We start from the raw sequence: 21,359 nt of genomic DNA, 5'->3' as shown, positions 1-21,359 counted from the left end.
TAGATTAAAGGAAACCCAAAAGAGGCATGAAAAGTAAATGCAATATGTGATCTTTCATTAGATTCTGGATTGGAAAACTACAATGATATAGGATATCATTATAATGACTGAAAAAAATTGAATATTAGATAATATGTTAATATTACATTTGTCTGGCATAATAACAGTATTCTGTGATTATATAAAAAAAAATGTGGCCTTATTCTTAGGTTTGGCATCTAAAGTATTTAGGGGTAAAATGCTATGATGTTTACAATTTCCTTTCAAATAATTCAGCAAAAAAGTATGAGGTCTGAGAATTAAGTTCAAGAACTCACCACAGTGTGCGTACGTCAGCATCACTGTACAAACAGCTCAGTAAGAGTTTATAACCTTGGTATATCTGTCTTACAACTGTGTTTGTGTCGATGTGTTGTTCTGTCTTGCTGAATGTTGTTCATTATTGTTGCCATGCTTTTCTATGCTGTTGTAAGAATGTTAGAGCTTGAATTAGATCAATGAACAAACATTACATGTCTTTTCTTTTTCTTTTCTCTCTCTTTTTTTTTTTTTTTTGACATCGAGAGTCTCACTTCGTCGCCCTCAATAGAGTGCCATGGCGTCATAGCTCACAGCAACCTCAAACTCTTGGGCTCAAGCAATTCTCTTGTCTCAGCCTCCCAAGTAGCTGGGATTACAGGCACCTGCTACAAGGCCTAGCTATTTTTAGAATAGATTTTAGAATAGCAAGAAGGGGTCTTGCTCTGGCTCAGGCTGGTCTCCAACTTGTGAGCTCAGGTGATCCACCTGCCTTGGCCTCCTAGAGTGCTGGGATTACAGGTGTGAGCCACAGTGCCTGGCCCCAAATGTTACATTTCTTGTTAAACATGGTAAGAGTGGAAGTGAAATCAGGGATATGTTAGTCCAAGTTTATGGGGATAATGCCCACGAAGCAAATGGCAGTGTTCAAATGGATTAAACATTTTTCTGAGGGGAGAGAAACTGCCACTGAAAAACAGAGGTTTGGGCAGCCAGTAATGAGCAGAACTAACAAAAACATTACAGAAGTTCAATGACTGCTGTGTCAAAATTGTCAAGCTATAAGAAGCACAGCAGACCAAGAGAGAAACAGAATATTTCATCAATAGAGAAACAGGAAAATCTTTACTAAAAATTATGGCATGAGAAAGGTGTGTACAAAAATAGCCCCAAAGGAGCTCAGCAATAAACACAAGCAAGGGAGAGACAAAGTTTGCCAAGACCTTTTGGAGAGGCAACATGATGTTTTGGGCCATGTCCTCATTGGTGATGAAATGTGAGTGTACCAGTATGACCCTAAAACAAAGCATCAGAGTGCACAATGGAAGTCAGCCAATTCTCCATGACCAAAAAAGTTCCACCAATCCAAATTGAGTCAAAATGATGTTGCTAAACTCCAGGTCGTGGAAGCAGCCTAAATGCCCACCAACACATAATATGGGTAAACAAATTGTGGTATATGTATACCATGGAATACTATGCCGCCATAAAAGATGGAGACTTTATATCTTTGATGTTTACTTGGAGGGAGCTGGAACATAGTCTTCTTTGTAAAGTATGTTGAGAATGGGTGGGAGTAAGTATCCAATGTACTCAATACTATTATGACACCCGTATATATAGTCTCTCCTACGCCTCCGTGGAATCTTCGTGCCGGGATCGCGACGTCAGGACTGAATTTCGGAGGCGAAGGTCCCAGGTCTTTTCTCGTTTGTGTGAGATCAGAGTTGCTGGGGTGGGGCGGGCAAAAGGCGCCGGGTGCCCGTGGCCGCCCCTGAGACGAGGCGGGAGTCTCCTTCCTAGAGGCGGCCTGTCGAGGCTCGCGTCCCTGAGGCCCAGGGAGAGGCCGGGGCCGGGCGGGCGGGACCTCGCCTTTCCTTTTGTGGAAGGGACTTCCAGGGGCTTACTCCGTGAGGGTTAGGGGCGCGTCCTCACTCGACGCCAGCTGGGAAATCGGAGGGGCCGCCCTCCGCGCGCCTCCGGGACGCGACCCCGGGAGCGTGGGCAGCACCGAGGGGCCGCCGGCCGTGGGCTGGGTCGGTGGCACGCGGTGGACCCTGAGAGCGGCTCGGCGGGCACAAATGGACATTTGCGTGTTTCTTTGTTTATGTTGTCTACTCAGGATTAATGCAAACACCTATTTTCTCTGGTTCTTGTGAGACCTCTGCAGGGTCTGGATTCTACGTTGCTGGGGAGTAACGCTGAAAGATTGGATAGTTGATGGAGCTTTAGGAAGAAGTGATAGAGTCGGGGTGGGGGGTTTCATTGGGTGTGAAACTCACAGAACGGCTTTCTGAAAGTCAAGGGTGAGATGGTTTCCTCTGGTTGATTAAAGGTGAATCGAACAGCGTGAAGGCAGCGTCGGACTTTTCCTCACAGAAAGCAAGTCCAGGCGGGCAAGTAGGTTGCACGGTGACGACTGGATGCGGACATTTTCTCATAATGGGAAGAGCAAAATCCGCAGGACCAAAGTTTGACACACATCTGCTTTAACAGTCAGATGCAGCACACGCCCTTAATTCCTTCCCGTTTACAACTACTTAATCCTACGGGGAAGCAGTTTTTAGATGTCAACGAAAAAGTGTGCAAGAGGACACAGGAGCAAGGCTCGAGCGCCAGGCCCTAATGAGCAAGCGTTTCAGTCCGGAGAGACTTCATTGGTCCCGGGTCAGTGCCCCTCCTCCTCAGTCAACCAGTCCCCTGGTCTACTTGCTCCATCCCCTTGATCCAGTCTGGAAATTGCCTCCTTTCTGTTATTTCCCGGCCTCTTTGGCCATAATATGGAGGTCATCGGCTTGGCTTTTTGGATTGCCAGGATGTTCTCCTAACTCATGCCCCTCCCAGAGGTCCTGCCAGCTCCTCTCTGAAACCCACACAGCAGACAGGGTGATCCCTCCCAAAGCCATTTCTTATTACCTCTTTTCTCCTCTTAATACACTTTGGGGACTCCCCAGTTGTCTACATGAAGTTAGCATAGTTTTCTGTGGATTCTGGTTATTAAACCTTTGTCGGAGACATAACCTGCAAATATCTTCTCCCATTCTGAGGGCTGTTAGCTTGCTTTACTTACTGTGTTCTTGGCTGTGCAGAAGCTTTTTAGTTTGATCAAGTCCCAGTAGTATATTTTTGAAGCAGTTTCAATTGCCCGGGGGGTCCTTCTCATAAAAAACTTGCCCAACCCAATTTCTTCAAGGGTTTTCCCTGCACTCTCTTCTAGTATTTTTATACTTTCATGTCTTAGGTTTAAATCGTTAATCCAGTGAGAGTCTATCTTGGTTAATGGTGAAAGGTGTGGGTCCAGTTTCAGTTTTCTACAGGTTGCCAGCCAGTTCCCCCAGCACCATTTGTTTTTTTTTTTGTTTGTTTGTTTTTGTTTTTTGTAGAGACAGAGTCTCACTGTACTGCCCTCGGGTAGAGTGCCGTGGCATCACAGGGCTCACAGCAACCTCTTAACTCTTGGGCTTATGCGATTCTCTTGCCTCAGCCTCCCAAGCAGCTGGGACTACAGGCTCCCGCCACAACGCCCAGCTATTTTTTTTGTTGTTGCAGTTTGGCCGGGGCTGGGTTTAGAACCCGCCACCCTCGGCATATGGGGCCGGCGCCCTACTCACTGAGCCACAGGTGCCGCCCAGCACCATTTGTTAAATAGGGAATCTTTTCCCCATTGAATGTTTTTAATTGGCTTGTCAAAGATTAAATAACAGTAATTACCTGGGTTCATCTCTTGGTTCTCTATTCTGTTCCAGACATCTATTTCTCTGTTTTTGTGCCAGTACCATGCTGTTTTGATCACTATCGATTTGTAGTATAGTCTGAGGTCTGGTAGTGTGATTCCTCCTGCTTTGTTTTTATTTTTGAGTAATGTTTTGGCTATTCAAGGTTACATCACAAAATCCCAAGACCAAAGATGTTGGCGCAGATGTGGAGAAAAGGGAACACTTTTGCAGTGCGGGTGGGAATGCAAGTTAATACATTCCTTTTGGAAAGAGATATGGAAAACACTTAAAAATCTAAAAATAGATCTGCCATTCAATCCTGTAATCCCTCTACTGGGCATATACCAGAAGAACAAAAATCACATCATAACAAAGATATTTGTATCAGAATATTTATTGCAGCCCTATTCATAATTGCTAAGTCATGGAAAAAGCCCAAGTGCCCATCGATCCACGAATGGATTAATAAATTGTGGTATATGTACACCATGGAATATTATGCAGCCTTAAAGAAAGATGGAGACTTTACCTCTTTCATGTTTACATGGATGGAGCTGGAACATATTCTTCTTAGTAAAGTGTCTCAAGAATGGAAGACAAAGTACCCAATGTACTCACCCTTATTATGAAACTAATGTAGGACCTTCACATGAAAGCTATATCCCAGTTACAACCTAAGAATAGGGGGAAAGGGGAAAGGGAAGGGAGGGAAGGGAGGGAAGGGGGAAGTGGGCGGAGGGAGGGTGATTGGTGGGATTACACCTGCGGTGCATCTTACAAGGGTATATGTGAATCTTAGTAAATGTGGAATGTAAAGGTCTTAGCAAAATAATTAAGAAAATGCCAGGAAAGCTATGTTAACTAGTGTGATGAAAATGTGTCAAATGGTCTATGAACCAAGTGTATGGTGCCCCATGACCATACTAATGTACACAGCTATGATTTAATAAAAAAATAAATAAATAAAAAAGAAGTTAGCATAGTGAAGTCACCACTCCTGAAGGGACCCTCTGTCCCAGCCATCCCACTGTGTCACCACACTCTTACCTCTTGGCTTTCACAAGCTGGGTCCTGTGTGTAAAAGACTTGCCTGGGCTAACTCCTCACCCACTCAACAGAGGTGTGGCCTTGTTGGGGAAATCTTCCCTAAACAAAGTTGGATTGAGTGCCTCTCCTGTATGCTTACAAGGTATCCAAAGTTGTCCCTTTGTAGCTCTCAGCACACTCTTTCAAGTTGGTGATGCCTGATAAGATGGCATGATTCATTAAAACTGTAAGCTTCACGAGGGCTAAGACATGCCTGATTAGTACGAATTTGATAAATACTTGCTGAATCGGGTGGCGGCTGTGGCTCAAGGAGTAGGGTGCCCGCCCCATATACTGGAGGTGGAGGGTTCAAACCCGGGCCCCAGCCAAAAAAAAAAAAAATCCTTGCTGAGTAGGTGAGGGAATGAGTGAATGATAAGACCTTAGCTAAAAGCAGTAATAGCAAAAATAGAAAAGGACAGATTGTCAGGAGGGAAAGAGCCGTCCTTGGTGACTGATAGTTTGTGGGAGCTAAGGGAGGTGAGTCCAGAATAAGCTCAGGTGTATGCCTGCCTGATGAACTGGTGACACCACTGGGGATGATCCTAACAAAGGTGCAGCAGGGGAAGGGAAAGATGGTGGGTACATCATATGTCCTGCTGAACTGGAGGTGCCTGTTGGGTGCACCTGTGGCTTGAGGGAAGATGAAGGCTGGAATGGAGAGTTCATTAATGCAGTCTGTTCAGAGAAAGGACGGAGAGGTGATGGAGGTGGATTAAGTTTGACACCATTTGACAGTTACTTGGTGACAGAGAAGGAAGTTGAGTGACATGGTGGGAATGGAAACACTGAGTTGCAGTGAAACACCTAGTGTGTCTAAGGCAGTGGTTATCAACCTTCCTAATGCCGTGACCCTTTAATATAGTTCCTCATGTTGTGGTGACCCCCAACCATTAAATTATTTTCGTTGCTACTTCATAACTGTAATTTTGCTACTGTTATGAATCGTAATATAAATATCTGATATGCAGGAGACCCCCAAAGGGCTCACGACCCACAGGTTGAGAACTGCTGGTCTAAGGCTTTTAGAAGCCATGTGCAGAGAAGTGAGCAGTGAGCCACATTCCACCAGACCCTGCAGCAACAGATGAGGTGGCTGGGGAGTGGTAAGGGGTGTCAAAGGGAATATCCAGGCTCCCTGCTCTTGCCTTTGTTTTTTTTTTCCCCATGTTAATATGAGGGTACAAACCATTAGGTTATAGTGTTTGTATTTGTTAGGTAAGGTCCCTGTTGTAGCTGTGCCCCTCACCCAGGAGGGGTGCCACATAACCTTACATTGTGCCCCATTTAGTGAGAGCCCACCAAGTGCCTTAGGGTTTGTAAGACAGGCCCATTGTCTGAATGGGGAACTCCAAAGAAGAGCCCGGATTGAGGGGGATGGGGAGGCCAGAAGTCATGAGCTTGTTTTTTTCTTTTGTTTTTGTTTTGCTTGGGCTAATTTTGAGATGCCTCTGAGGCATCCAAATTGAGATGCCAGGGGAGCAAGTGAATGGATGGACCTAAATCCAGGCACAGATAAAGGTGACCACTGCCAGGTGAGCATGAGGCCTCCCTGAAGGGTGTAGGGAGGGAAGATGGAGGACAGCCCAGCCAGAGCCCTATAGACACCAGCATGCTGTGTCATCAAGGGTGAGGGGAAGTGACCATGCTGACCATTATTTCAGCTCAGGGGTTCATTAACTGACTGAGCTTCCTGATAGGAAAAGGGTGGGCCTGTGGACGAGGGAAGCCTCTGGCCTGACCTCACAGTTGGCCACAGGCAGCAGCGAGGTGCTCAGAGCTTCTGTCCTTCTGCAAGGGAGGGAAGTGGCTTTGAACTTGACAAGTTGTTTCTTTTTGAAAGAAGAGTGAACTAGCTGGTGATCTGTAAAAGACTGAAACTGGACCCACACCTTTCACCATTAACTAAGATACACTCTCACTGGATAAAAGATTTAAACTTAAGACATGAAACTATAAAAATGCTTGAAGAAAGTACAGGGAAAACTCTTGAAGGAATCGGCCTGGGTGAATATTTTATGAGGAGGACTCCCCAGGCAATTGAAGCAGTATCAAAATACATTACTGAGACCTGATCAAACTAAAAAGCTTCTGCACAGCCAAGAACATAGTAAGTAAAGCAAGCAGACAGCCCTCAGAATGGGAGAAAATATTTGCAGGTTATACCTCCGATAAAGGTTTAATAACCAGAATCCACAGAGAGCTCAAACGTATTAGCAAGAAAAGAACACGTGATCCCATCTCAGCGTGGGCAAGGGACTTGAAGAGAAACTTCTCTAAAGAAGACAGACGCAAAATCTACAAACACATGAAGAAAAGCTCATCATTCTTCCGATAAAGGTTTAATAACCAGAATCCACAGAGAGCTCAAACGTATTAGCAAGAAAAGAACACGTGATCCCATCTCAGCGTGGGCAAGGGACTTGAAGAGAAACTTCTCTAAAGAAGACAGACGCAAAATCTACAAACACATGAAGAAAAGCTCATCATTCTTAATCATCAGAGAAATGCAGATCAAAACTACTTTGAGATATCACCTAACCCCAGTAAGAGTAGCCCACATAACAAAATCCCAAAACCAGAAATGTTGGCGTGGATGTGGAGAAAAGGACACACTTCTACACTGCTGGTGGGAATGCACACTAATATGTTCCTTCTGGAAGGATGTCTGGAGAATACTTAGAGATCTAATAAATAGACCTGCCATTCGATCCTATAATTCCTTTACTAGGTTTATACCCAGAAGACCAAAAATCACAATATAACAAAGACATCTGTACCAGAATGTTTATTGCAGCCCAATTCATAATTGCTAAGTCATGGAAGAAACACAAGTGCCCATCGACCCAGGAATGGACTAGCAAATCGTGGTGCATGTATACCATGGAATATTATGCAGCCTTAAAGAAAGATGAAGACTTTACCTCTTTCATGTTTACATGGATGGAGCTGGAACATATTCTTCTTAGCAAAGTATCTCAGGAATGGAAGAAAAAGTATCCAATGTACCCAGCCCTACTATGAAGCTAAATTATAGCTTTCACATGAAGGCTATAACCCAACCATAGCACAAGAATATGGGGAAAGGGCCAAGAAAGGGGAAGGGAGGGGAGAAGTTAGGGTGGAAGGAGGATGATGGATGAAGCCACACCTACGGTGCATCTTAGAATGGGTACAGGCGAAACTTACTAAATGCAGAATACGAATGTCTACATACAATAACTAAGAAAATGCCATGAAGGCTACGTTGAACAGTTTGATGAGAATATTTCAGATTGTATATGAAACCAGCACATTGTACCCCTTGATTGCACTAATGTACACAGCTATGATTTAACAATAAAAAATATATATAAAATAAAAAAAATAAATTCTGCAGTCCTATAATAATAACAAAAGTAGAAAAAAAGAGAGGTGCTAAATGTATGTTAGTTTTAAAACATTAATGAGTTTTTACAAAGGGGAAAAGCATTTTGAGAACAAAATAGAGTGCTTCCTACCCAAATCATAGAATGTTCAAAAACCAGGGTTATCAGCCCTGTTGTTACAAAGCTACATTACTTTTGTGGATGTTTTTGTTTTATTCTCAAAACCCCAAAGCATAAAATCACCCTCCTCGCCATATTGGAGCCCTTTGGCTTTCAAAGAAATTTGTTACAACCTAATTTTTCAGGATAATTTATAAACCCATTACTTTATAAGTAGATAGAAAATACTGAGATTTCAATGTTCATAGACTTAGTTTTTCATGGTACTTAAAAAAATTCTTAGGGAAGATGTTAGAAAGAGTAAAGAAGATTTTTTTCTTCTTTTTTTGGAAGAGAGTCTCATTCTGTTGCCCAGGCTAGAGTGCAGTAGTATCAGCCCAGCTCATAGCAACCTCAAACTCCTGGGCTCAAGTGATCCTCCTGCCTCAGCCTCCTAAGTAGCTGGAACATAGGTATGTGCTGCCACACCTGGCTACTTTTTTGAGTTTTACCCTGTTTCCCCGAAAATAAGACATCCTCCAAAAATAAGACCTACTTGCAGGAAGGATAAGACGTCCCCTGAAAATAAGACCTAGCACATTTTTGGGAGCACACCTTAAAATAAGACACTGTCTTATTTTCGGGGAAACAGGGTAGTAGAGACAGAGTCTCACTCTCTTGCCCAAGCTGGTCTCTGTGCCCAGCCTGTTTGCCTGATTTTATTTACCTTTCTAGATTTTACCACTAAATGAGAATCCACTGGATATCTTAACTTTGGTTGGATAAGAGCAATATTTTTCTTGATTTTCTTCTATTTTTTATAAACTGCTGAGCTTAGGAGGTAAACTGTCTCCAACATACTGTTAATGGAAACAAATTGGGGGAGGTGATTCAGTCCTGCCCTTGCAGGCCAGTAGGAGAGTCTACACAGACACTGTTGTTTTGAGTAGCAATGTACTCTCTGTGTACTACTTCGTATTGAGATTAATTACGCCCTTCAGATCTGGCTTACCCAGGATTTGATAGGCATTTGTTAGCTTGGGATTTGACCTTTTGTTTCTATTTAAATTAACAAAAATAAATAAATTATGTGTACAGCATGTAACATGTACGTGTACAGCTAGATCTGTGTCTTCAGGACTATGGCCATGATAGAGTGTCTGGAAGGCAGGTGCACTGGATGAGTTGAGGCTGAGGCTGCTGTTGATTTTTTGTCTTTTACTTAAAACCCTCTTACATTGACTTTTTTTTTTTTTTGAGACAGAGTCTCACTCTGTCACCCTAGGTAGAGTGCCATGGCATCACAACTCACAGCAACCTCAAACTCTTGGGCTTAAGCTAATCTCTTGCCTCAGCCTCCCTAGTAGCTAGGACTACAGATGCATGCCACAATGCCTGGCTGTTTTGTTGTTGTTGTTGTTGTTGTTGTTGTTGTTGTTACAGTTGTCATTGTTGTTTTAGTTGTTCTGGACTGGGTTCAAACTCACCACCCTCAGTTTATGTGGCTGGCGCCCTACCCACTGAGCTATGGGCGCTTCCCTACATTTACTTTTTAAATGGTTTTCTGTTGGAAGGAGAGACTATTGTGGGTCTGATTTTTCATTTATCTGCAGAACCATAAAAGGCAACATTCTTGGCCTCCCACCTCTTTGGTCAGATTTGTGTGAAACTCAAAGATTCTGGCATAGGAAGGGTAATTTATGGGTATAGATTTTGCTGAAATTTAGATTAAAACTAAAGTTCCCATTTGGGTATCCTTTGGAAACTGCTAATAGCTCAGCCTCTGGTATTTCCTTCAAAGATGTTCTTTCTCAATTACACCATTTTCTTTTTGAGAAACAGGTAAGAATTGGAATTGATTTGCATAGTATTCCTATTCTGGACAAACTCTAATTCTGCAAGGTTATTATTTAAAAAAATTATTCAAAAAATTCTTTACCTTTTCAAGTATTTTCTTTTAAGAAAAAATATCTTAAACTGAGCCTAGCCTCCCTCTCTCCCTAAGGCCCTGGTGGGCTCTAGGCTGGTGCCCTGTCCTTGATCCTGGAACTCTGCTTGGACCACAGGGAAATCTCTTCATCCTCCTCCTCACACTCACCAGCAAGTTGGTACTCAGCCTGCGAGTTTGTTTTCCCCCTTTTCTGTTATGTATTTTGTGGTAGTATTGCCCTATAAGCATAAGTGGCCTATTTGGGCGCCACTGGTTTCCTCTTAAACTGTTTTCCTGTCAAAATCTGTGAAAGGCATTATTTTTTGGCTTTCTTATTTGATGTGTTCCTCTAAAAGTGGTTAAGAGATAAAAAGAATTAGATAAGAAATACAGTTTTAGGCTCGGCACCTGTGGCTCAAGAGACTAAGTCACCAGCCACATACACCTGAGCTGGTGGGTTTGAATCCAGCCCAGGCCCCCCAAACAACAATGATGGCTGCAACCAAAAAAAATAGCTGGGCGTTGTGGCAGGTGCCTGTAGTCCCAGCTACATGGGAGGCGGAGGCAGGAGAATCGCTTGAGCCCAGGAGTTGGAGGTTGCTGTGAGCTGTGATGCCACGGCACTCTACCCAGGGTGACAGCTTGAGGCTCTGTCTCAAAAAAAAAAAAAAAAAAGAAACAGAAAGAAAGAAATACAGTTTTTTGTTTTTTGGGTTTTTTTGTGGTTTTTGGCCGCGAATAGGTTTGAACCCGCCACCTCCGGCATATGGGACTGGCGCCCTACTCCTTGAGCCACAGGCGCCGCCCAAGAAATACAGTTTTAATGCTTTGTATATTGTAAAATATTTCTTCTGAGGTTGGCTTTATTTACTCTTCATTGAACTCAGAGAAACTTAAAGACATCTAAGAGTAACGAATATTCTCAGAGGCAGGAGTAAGTAATATGTATAGTTCTGTATTGTGTGCATGCTTATTTAGATAAAACAATGAGGATTTTATTATGGTAGGAGATATAGAAATAGGACAGCTCATTCTTTGTCTAAAGAGCTGTGGGAAATGGTAAGACTGAGAATAATATAGAGTCAGTGCCCTATATCATGCAGTTTTTCTGCCTCATTTTGTGTATTGGTATGTACTGTAATAGGCTCAGAGCTTTGTCTGGGGTAACTTAGAGAGACTCAAGTGACCAAATAGCCATCCCTTGTTACTTTTCTCATTACTATAAAAGAAAAGTTAGTTGTAGCATAGGTTGATAATGTTGTTCCAATGATAAGACCCTATTCTTAATGCCAGCTACAAAAATTCAGCATGTATGAATTATTTGGTATAGCATTACTGGAAGTGACTCCCTTTTCCCATCTTATTTCCATCCCCTTCCCTATTTTTAATCCTTTGTCTAAAAGAAAATTGGTGTAAGTCTCATTTGATACTTTGAACACTCCATCACACAACTGACTTCCTGTAGGTTTGGTCCTAAGTTCTTTCTGGCCTTTTTCCATCATGTCGATTTCCCGTAACCTTCCCACTGCCCTCTGGGCTCTGCTCTTGGCTGTCTCTGAACAGCGACAGTGGCTTCTTTCACCTGGGTGCCGTGCAGTTGCCTTTCTCTTGGGGCTGCTCCTCAGTAACGCAGGTGTAGCGCATGCCCTGCTGGGGCCAAGGTCTGGTTAACATTGGTTACCAAGATTAGTGCTTCACTCTGTGCTTTGGGGGTAATAGCCAATTTGATCTTAAAACCTTTTATTATTGGTGAGTTGATGTACTATACAAGGAAGATTTATCTAAAGTTAACCATTAAAGTTAGTTGGCCCTATACAATGTAAAAGTAATGAAAATCCACTTTCTCAAAAGACAAAAAAAAAAACAAAAAACATATAAACACTTATACATTCATACAAATGATAAAACACAGACAGTCCAGAAATAAAGAGGGGAGAGAAGGGAGAGAGGAGGAGAGGGTGAAGGGCAAGTGGAAAGAGGGTATTTGGTGGGATCTCACCTAAGGTACACAAAGCAAGGGTACGCTTCAAAACAACTAAGTGTATATTATAAAGGTCTTACCCCCAAAATAAGTAAGTGAGGTGATGGTTATGTTAATTAGTTTGATTTAAGCATTCCACATTGTATATCAAATCATCACATTGTACCCCATGAATATATACAGTTATGATTTTATAAAAATCAAGTCAAAAAATAAAAATAAATAAATAACAAATACAAGACCAGTGTATTGGCAATGCTGTGAAATAGAGGGAACGTAGTGAAATGTGAGATCAGACACTTGGCCACGGCTCTAGCAGGCAGAGCTTGGAGACCACAATGAGGAATTCAGGTTTTATTGTGACATGGAAGTTAAGTGAGAGTGTGGCATTGCCATGTTTATATATTGAGATTTTATTGTCTGCTTTGTAAGGGGGGAAAAAATATTCTTGTCTATTCATATATTTATTTATTTTTATTTCCAGTTAACATGAGGGTAGAAATGATTAAATTATATTTTTGCATTTGTTAGGTGAAGTTCAAGTTGTAGTTGAACCCTTTATCCAGGAAGTGTGTCATATACCCTTACATTGTGCCCATTAGTTGAGAGCACACCAATGCCCCTCCCTCCTCTCTTCCCTTAAATGTAATTTTGTTTTTCTCTTGTGTGGGCATGTAGTTGTTTATCTATTGGTTTCACATTAGTATTGAGTACATTGGATACCTGTTTTTCCTTTCTTGTGAAGAAGAAGAAAGTGCTTCAACTCCATCCAGGTAAATACAAAGATGTAAAGTCTCCAGCTTTTGTTGTGGATGAATAGTATTCTATGGTATACACATACCACAGTTTATAAATCCATTCATGGGTTAATAATGGACAGTTGGGTTGATTGTACATCTAGGCAATTGTGAATTGAGTTGCAATAAACATTTCAGTGCAGATGTCCTTATAGTAAAATGTTGTTGTTTTTTTTTCTTCTGGGTAAATACCAAGTATGGGATTTCAGGATCAAATGAAAGGTCTACTTTTAGCTTTTTGAGGATTCTCCATACTTCTTTCCATAGAGGTTGTATTAGTTCACAATGCCCCCAACAGTGTAAAAGTGTTCCCTTCTCTCCACATCCATGGCAACATCTGCAGCTTTGGGACTTTGTGATGTGGGCTAATCTTACTGGGGTTAGGTGAAATGTCAGGGTGGTTTTGATTTGCAATTATCTGATGATTAGGGATGATGAGCATTTTTTTCATGTGTTTGTTGGTCATTGCCTTCCTCAGAGAAGGTTCTGTTCAAGTCTCTTGCTCACTTATAAATGGGATTGTTAGCATTTATTTATTTATTTATTTAATTTATTTGAGACAGAGTCTCACTGTATTTTCCAGGCTAGAGTACCATGGTGTCATAACTCACAGCAACCTCAGAATCCTTGTCTCAAGGGATCCTCCTGATTCAGCCTCCCAAGTAGCTGGGACTAGAAGCACCACGCCTGGCTCCTTTTTCTATTTTTAGTAGAGACAGGGTCTCATTTTTGCTTAGGCTTGTCTTGAACTCCTGAGCTCAAGTGATCCTCCCACCTTGGCCTCTAAGAGTGCTGGGATCGCAGACGTAAGCCACCATGCTGGCTAGCAGAATTATTTTTAAAAAGCTCCCTAGGTGATTCCAATCAGTAGCCAGGGCTGGGAACCTAGGGGCAAAATGTACCTACAGTAATGAAAATAAATTTAATTCATGATGCACTAGCCAGGAAAAGAAGTCACTTCCCACTTGGAATCAGACTTGAAACTGACACCACATTTTGCAGAGCTATAGATGCCAGGATTGTTGCAGGGAAATGTCACCCAGTGAGCCTCAGGAAGCAAGAGCCCTTTTGTTGCTGTTTAACCACTTCTTTCCCAATATGGTGGCAACTTGCCTCCTTTCACACAAACTACTTCAGGAGATCTTCAGGATTTCATTCTGTCTGTCTGTCCTTGTAGGAGTAGACATCGTGATAAGCCACATCTGTTCATGCTGCTCTTATTTCTCCAAGATTCTTGGTTATTCTCTGCAAATTCCCAGCATTTGGTTGACGTTTCTACTGTAGGATTACCAGGGAATCCACAAAACCACACAAGGTTTCAGAGTTGCCTTGAATTATACTTTTTGAATATTCATATTCTCACTTTTCCAAACAACAGCCTGGTTTATAGATGGGCTTGCCTCCAAAGTCCAAGAGTGGTAAGTGCCTTGCGTATTAGACTCTCTTCCCTCTCTTCTTCACCCACTCCTGCCATCAGTGGGCTACACTGAATTGCACACCTGACTCCAGCTTCCAAATGGCCCAACACACAGATGCTATTCGTTAAGTTACCTAAATCAAAGCGCTCCATTTAGCTGACATCTGTGAAGTGGATGAGAACATGCCAGATAGAAGGCCTAGCTAGAACAAAGGCCTCCAAAGCAGGCAAGCAGGATGCTCTCAGTTCTGTTCTTTTACCTGCATAACAACTAATAAGTGTTATCTTCCCTCTTTCAGGTTTTTCAGGGAAATCAAGACTCCTTCACGCCTGTGGTGAACTCGCTAGACCCACCTCTACTGACCCGCTACATTAGAATTCACCCTCAGAGCTGGGTGAACCAGATTGCTCTGAGACTGGAGGTTCTGGGTTGTGAGGCGCAGCCACTCTCCTGAGGGTCTCCGGTCTATTCCTTAACTTGAGGCCAGCGTCCCTCTCAGACTTGCCTTCTACTTTTGTGCCAGACCTTCAGGTTACTTCCCGCCCCAGTGTCCAGGATACCATCATTTTTCTATGTATTTAAATTATAAAATGTTGCGAAACCTCCCAAGTTAATTGTCATTAATCCTGCATTTCCTGAGGCTGTTGGAGCCAATTTAACTTAGCTCTTACCCATTTTTCTGCAGCTGCTCCCAGAATTGCTCCTTCATTCCAATGTAACTAAGCAAAAAGAAGTAAGTAGAAACCTGTATGGAGGGCATTCTGTATGAGTGCATGTGTGCATTTTTTCTGACAAAAGTGCCCATAGATTTAGTCATATTTTTAAAGGGGTGGACGGTCATAAAAGAGTTCAATTAATCTCAGAAGGACGTAGAAATAAAGCCAACAAAATATAGATTAGCTTTACAGAATTACTGGATATCTTGAAGGAAAACAACAATGTCCTCTTAAAATCTGTGATATCCAAGAAAGGAGATGATGATAATAAGCTTCTAAAAGATATATATTTAATATTTCTGTGGAAAAAAATGAGAAAAAAATCCATAGTTATCTGGAACAGAAGACACAAACTTTGGAATTCTAGCCATGTACTCGTGCAGCTGTCTCCCTCACCTAATTTCCTGCTGAAACAACACATCAAAAAAAGTCACAGGAGTCAAAAGAAAATTGAACTGGTGAAAATAGAGAAAACAATCCATGTCCACTACGTAAGAGAAACCCTACCATGTCCCACTACCCACAAGGCTGTGAAGGGTTTGCTGCTCCTTCTGTCTGCCTGACCCCTTGACTACAAATACACAAAAAGGGAAGATAACGGCTGCTTTATTTTACATGCTAGGGCATTTTCTAATAAGCCTGCTTGACCTTCATCTGACCTCTTTGTGGACTATACCACAACTGTCACAATATAGTCACAATCCATAACTGATGGAGTGCAAATGGCTCATAGTCCTGTAAAGGTCTGTAAGGCTACAAGATGACCTACAGGAATCAATAAGATGTTTTGTTTATAGCCTAGTAGAGAAGTTAACCCCAAAGGTGATATGGTTTTATTTCCTGTAAAAGGTTAACCAATCTTATGTCTAACTTAATACTAATCATGGCATTATTTTCCTATTGACTACATACAGATCTATTTCCCCAATGTTCAGGGAATGAGCTCTTTTGTCCTCCTGCTGGTTTCTTAAGTGATGAGTTAAATAAAACATTGACACATACAAACAAATGTCTTTGAGAATTGTGTTTTTACACTGGAAATAAAAATGTGAACAATGATGTTTTTAAAATAAACAGAGGCACCGAATGTCAGCATAGACACTTTAGAAAACTAAATCAGTGAGTTACAAAGCCAGATTAAGTTAAAATCAGAATAAAAAAATTCATGAGAGGCAAAATAAAAGAAATAAGAAATGGAGTCTCAATCTGGGATAAAAGGTTATATAGAGAGGACTGAGAAAGAAATAGGGAATTGCTCTTCAATGGAAAGTTTTTTCCTTTCTTAAAATATGTATACTTTTTTTGGCATATTCTGTATACTTGCACTTGATTTATGACAAAGTTTCTCTCCAAACTAGTGCTACTTAGTCAGACACACATATGAAAAAGTGAAATTTGACCTCTTCCTTACACTATACAAAAATAATGAATTCCAGATGAATTAAACTTCTATGAACAGCAAAAATTTAAACTTCTAGGACATAGTAGTCATGGGTCAGGGACAGGTTTCTTAAAACTCTAAAACCTCTAACCATCATGGAAAACATTGATCAGTTCAGCTAGATTTACATTCAGATCTTCTGTTCATCCTTAGAGTGGGAGAAAATATTTATAATATGTATGATCAACAAATGGATGTGGAACAAGTACAACCCTCTTATGCTGTTGGTAATGAAATTTTACGTATAGTACAGCTCGACTGTCCCTTATCCAAAGCACATAGGAGCACACGCGTTTGAGATTTTAGATTTATTTGGGTTTGAAATATTTGCACACACATAATGAGATATCTTGGGGATGGGACCAAAGTCCAAACACAAAATTCATTTACGTTTTATATGTACCTTATACCATAGCCTGAAGGTAATTTTACACAATGTTTTTAATAATTTTGTGCACGAGACAAAGTTTGCGTGTACTGAACGAGCAAACGTGTCAGGTGTGCAATTTCCCACTTGTGGTGTTCCTCAAAAAGTTTTGAGAAAGCCGGACATTTACCAGTTGGTTGAGTTCAAAAAAACAAAACAGGCTCGGTGCCCATAGCTCAGTGGTTAGGGCGCTGGCCACATACACCAGGTCTGGTGGGTTCCAGCCCCGCCCGGGCCTGTTAAACAACGCTGACAGTTCAACAAAAAATTAGACAGGCATTGTGGCAGGCACCTGTAGTCCCAGCTACTTGGAAGGCTGAAGCAAGAGAATCACTTGAGCCCAAGAGTTTGAGGTTGTTGTGAGCTATGATGGCACAGTACTCTACAGAGGGTGACATAGTGAGACTATCTAAAAAAAAAGAGAGAGAGAGAGACAATGAAAAAGAGAAAGTTGGGCATGGTGGCATGAAACTTCAGTCCTAGCTACTTAGGAAGCTGAGGTGGGAGGAATGCTTGAGCCATGGAATTTGAGTCTAGCCTAGGTGACATAGAGAGATCACCATATCTTCATAAAAAGAACCTGAAAATATATTTTGATCAGTTAAGGTTACACAGTAAATAAAAAATAACTGAATAAAAAAGAAACAATTTTGGATTTCTGATTTTGAGATTAGGGATGTTCAACCTGTATATAATTTTATGTATGTATATGTATATATACATAAATATATAATATATAAATATATAAAATATATATACATACACACACACAACCACTTGAGGGCAAGTGGTTGGCTAATACAGGGAAGTAACAAGAATAAAAAAGGAAATGGTACAGTTCTTTGGTAATTTGTGTTTCTCAGAACACCATTGCCTTCTTTCTTGTTCAAAGAAAAAATGGCTTCTTGGGGCTGTCCCCCATTTACTCTGCCACATATTAAGCATGCTTATACTCCCTTTGAGTCTCATGTATAGTGGATCCACTAGAATTTTGTGCTTGCAAGCATTGTAAACACTATGTGCAGAGTGACAAGATGGAGGGGACCTATAGATTGCATTCATTTCCTCTATTCATGTGCAGGCTCCAGAAAACTTCACTTAAACACAAGTTCAAAGATAAAATTATTAAGCATTTCAAGACAGTGACATCAGAACATTAAATCAAACAGGGCATTTCAGGGCATGGAGCCCTGTGTAACTGCACATATTGAATTCCCATGTAGCCAGTCCTGAATCCTAGACAACCTGGGACCTTTGTTGCACTCAGGTGCAACACCTGAGTGCACCATCTGGGGACCACTTCCACTGTTTTCTTCCAGCATGGTCAAGTCTTCAGATGACTGCAGCCCCAGTTAACATGTGAGTGCAGTCCCATCAGACACCCGAAAGAAGAACCACTCAGGTAAGCCACTTTAAAATTCCTGACCTACAGAAACTATAAGATAAAAAATGTTTATGTTTGCAGCTGCTAGGTTGGGGGCAATTTTTCATGCAGCCATAGATTACTTATCAGCAGTCATATTGTTTTTACACTGGAAAAGTCAGAGCAGGCATAAGATGTTAATTTGCAGCTTATGCACATTGTCCATATCTGTTGGCTTATTTTGTGAGTACAGTGCAGCAACCAAAGTTTGCAAGTCTTTCAACTCCTGCTGGACCTTTTAGCTCCTTCGAGTCCTAGAAAATTTGTGCATTTAGTTCTTTGCATATCACTTCTCATGCAGATTACCCCAGCAACTAAGTTGGAAGCTTGGATATAGTAAGAGACAAAGGTTTTAGTCTTTAGGGCTCCACTTGCCCATAGACTGTTTAAACAATTCTCACACTAGCATAAAGTCAAATCCTTATCATACATCTGTTTTGTTCTGCCATGTTAATGGCTGGAGTCACCCCAAAAGCAGTGGCAGGGGAATTTACGCAAGGGAGTGCCCCAAACCCTCCTATGGTGGGGCTGGTTGGGATCCTAAGGAAAGAAGCACTAAACACCAAGGTGATCATTGCAAAGCATCTATAGGGGAATTTACATACAGAGTAGGCTTCAATGTATCCTCAGGCAGACTGCAAGAGAAAATGGTATCCTCCGTAGGTACATCTGCAGCCAGAAGTTCCGGGTATGGCGTTTTTATGAGAGTTTAAGGAATTTGGCTCAAGGCTGGGTCTGGTTTCTGTCAGGATTTTGGGCAACAAGCTTGATAACCTTTATCAATGCGTGGCAATGTCCAAGGCCCCAATTGGAGTCTAATCCTGCTGTGTACAACTCACAGCTGGCTGAGGTCACAGAGTGGTCAAAGCATTCCAATTTTCAGTCAGTACACAGAAAGAATGTGGGGGCACTGGAGACTCTACAAAATCCATTTCTTTATATATTTCCCAGTGCCTCTGTTTTCTCATAGAACCTTAACTCATACATCATTTTTTGCCCGTTCTTACCAGAACCTATAAAAAAAATTAGCTTGTGAGAGTTATTTGTATATTAACAATCTTAATCTAATGTCTACCATATATGCTATAAATTTTATTATTTAATTTCTCACTAATCTTTTATCTGTTTTAACAATGTTTTATCATATGAAAGCTTTACATTTTTATGCCATTTATCAGCATTTTCATTTATGGCTCTGGGTGTTATGACACACTTAGAGTAGTTTTCTCCACATCAAGATTATTAAAATATCTCACTCTGTCACTCTGGATAGGGTGCCATGGCATCACAACTCACAGCAACCTCATACTCTTGGGCTTAAGTGATTCTCTTGCTTCAGCCTTCTGAGTAGCTGGAACTACAGGCACCCACCACAACTCCCATCTAGTTTTTTAGAGACAGGGTCTACCTCTTGCTCAGGCTGGTCTCGAACTCATGAGCCCAAACAATCCACCCACCTCGGCCTCCCAGAGTGCTAGGATTACAGGCGTGAGCCATGCGCCTGGCCCACTTATATTTAATATATGGTTTTATTTTTGTTTAGTCCTTGTTTATCTATCTAGAAGTTATTTTTGCATAGCATGGCAAAGGACTCTCACTTGGGTGCATATAAATGAATAGGCAATCATCCCAACATCATATTAAATGATCTCTTTTCCCTCACCACTGATATGAAATGCTACCTTTATCACCTATTACATTCTATATATACACTACTATAAGGTACAGTAGGCTTGGCTCCTGTAGCTCAAGCGGCTGGGGCGCCAGCCACATACACCCCAGCTGGCAGATTCAAATCCAGCCCGGGCCTGCCAAACAACAATGAAAACTACAACCAAAGGCTAGCCGGGCATTGTAGCAGGCACCTGTAGTCCCAGCTTCTTGGGAGGCTGAGGCAGGAGAATCGCTTAAGCCCAAGAGTTTGAGGTTGCTATCAGCTGTGACGCCATGGCATTCTACCCAGGATGACAGCTTGAGATTCTGTCTCAAAAAAAATAAGATTTTTTTTTTAATTATGAGGTATAGTAGAAACTATGTGGTGAATAAAATATCTTAGAATTCTTCACATCTACTAGGGTACAACTATTGTAAGAATGAGTTTTAGCATCAACACAGATGTTAATGCACAGACAGAAAAAGAAATCTGTGTACTCAGCAATCTAATAGAGACTGGGGGAGGGTTAAATGTAGTAGATGAGATCATAAAGAGGGCTGGAATTCTATTTGGAATTTCAGCAACCTGAAGAGTAAGACTCTGGCCAGCTTCTTCTGAAGGCAGAGGCCTAATTCACTGGCTTCTTTGTGTTCCTAGTGCTAAGTCAATTTTCAGGCAAGTGGCTTCCTACCAGACATGGATGTCAAACTGTAAATGAGTTTATCAATTGTACGTGTCTTACATAACAGAAAGCCCAAATTAGCCGGGAGTGGTGGCTCACGCCTGTTATCCCAGCACTATGGGAGGCTGAGAAGGGAGAATTGTTTGAGCTCAGGAGTTTGAGATTTGCCTGAGTGTGAATGAGACCCCAACTCATAAAAAAATGAAAAAACCCAGCCAGTTGCCATAGTGAGTGCCTGTAATCCCAGCGGCTTCCAGAGGCTGAGGCAGCGGGATGCCCACAACCCAAGTCTGAGGTTGCAGTGAGCTATGACGCCATTGCACTCTGCTCAGGGCATAGGGTAGGACTCTGTCTCAACAACAGAAAAAAAAAATCAAGGAAATAAAAAAAAAAATAAGCAAGGAAATAAAAATAAAAAAATTAAAAAATAAAGCCTAAATTATAATGGCTCATATAGGAGTTAATTTCTCTCAAACCAAGCAATCCAGAGGTAAGCAGATACAGGTGTCAGTTTAGTGGCTTTAAAATGTCTGAGCCAGAATATATATCTTATTTTTGGCTTTTTCTTCATGGACATTGCCTCATGGTCACAATGAGGCATGG

The 21,359-nt window shown here is 41.6% G+C and overlaps 1 protein-coding gene across 3 annotated transcripts in view; it reads left to right on the top strand.

Moving 5' to 3' along the window:
* The window catches only part of F8 (coagulation factor VIII), a 292,803-nt gene extending 276,682 nt beyond the window's left edge, over positions 1-16,121 (top strand). For all 3 annotated transcript variants that reach the window (XM_053579849.1, XM_053579850.1, XM_053579851.1), the window contains one exon: positions 14,712-16,121. In XM_053579849.1, coding sequence (XP_053435824.1) covers positions 14,712-14,867 — 156 coding nt within the window. In that variant the 3' untranslated portion in view covers positions 14,868-16,121. The remainder of the gene's footprint in view (positions 1-14,711) is intronic.
* Positions 16,122-21,359: the final 5,238 nt, after the last annotated feature.

Source organism: Nycticebus coucang, chromosome X (assembly GCF_027406575.1).
Source record: "Nycticebus coucang isolate mNycCou1 chromosome X, mNycCou1.pri, whole genome shotgun sequence".
NCBI classification, from domain to species: Eukaryota; Metazoa; Chordata; class Mammalia; order Primates; family Lorisidae; genus Nycticebus; species Nycticebus coucang.
Note: the sequence above shows the minus strand (reverse complement) of the source record. Positions and strands in the feature narration are given on the sequence as shown.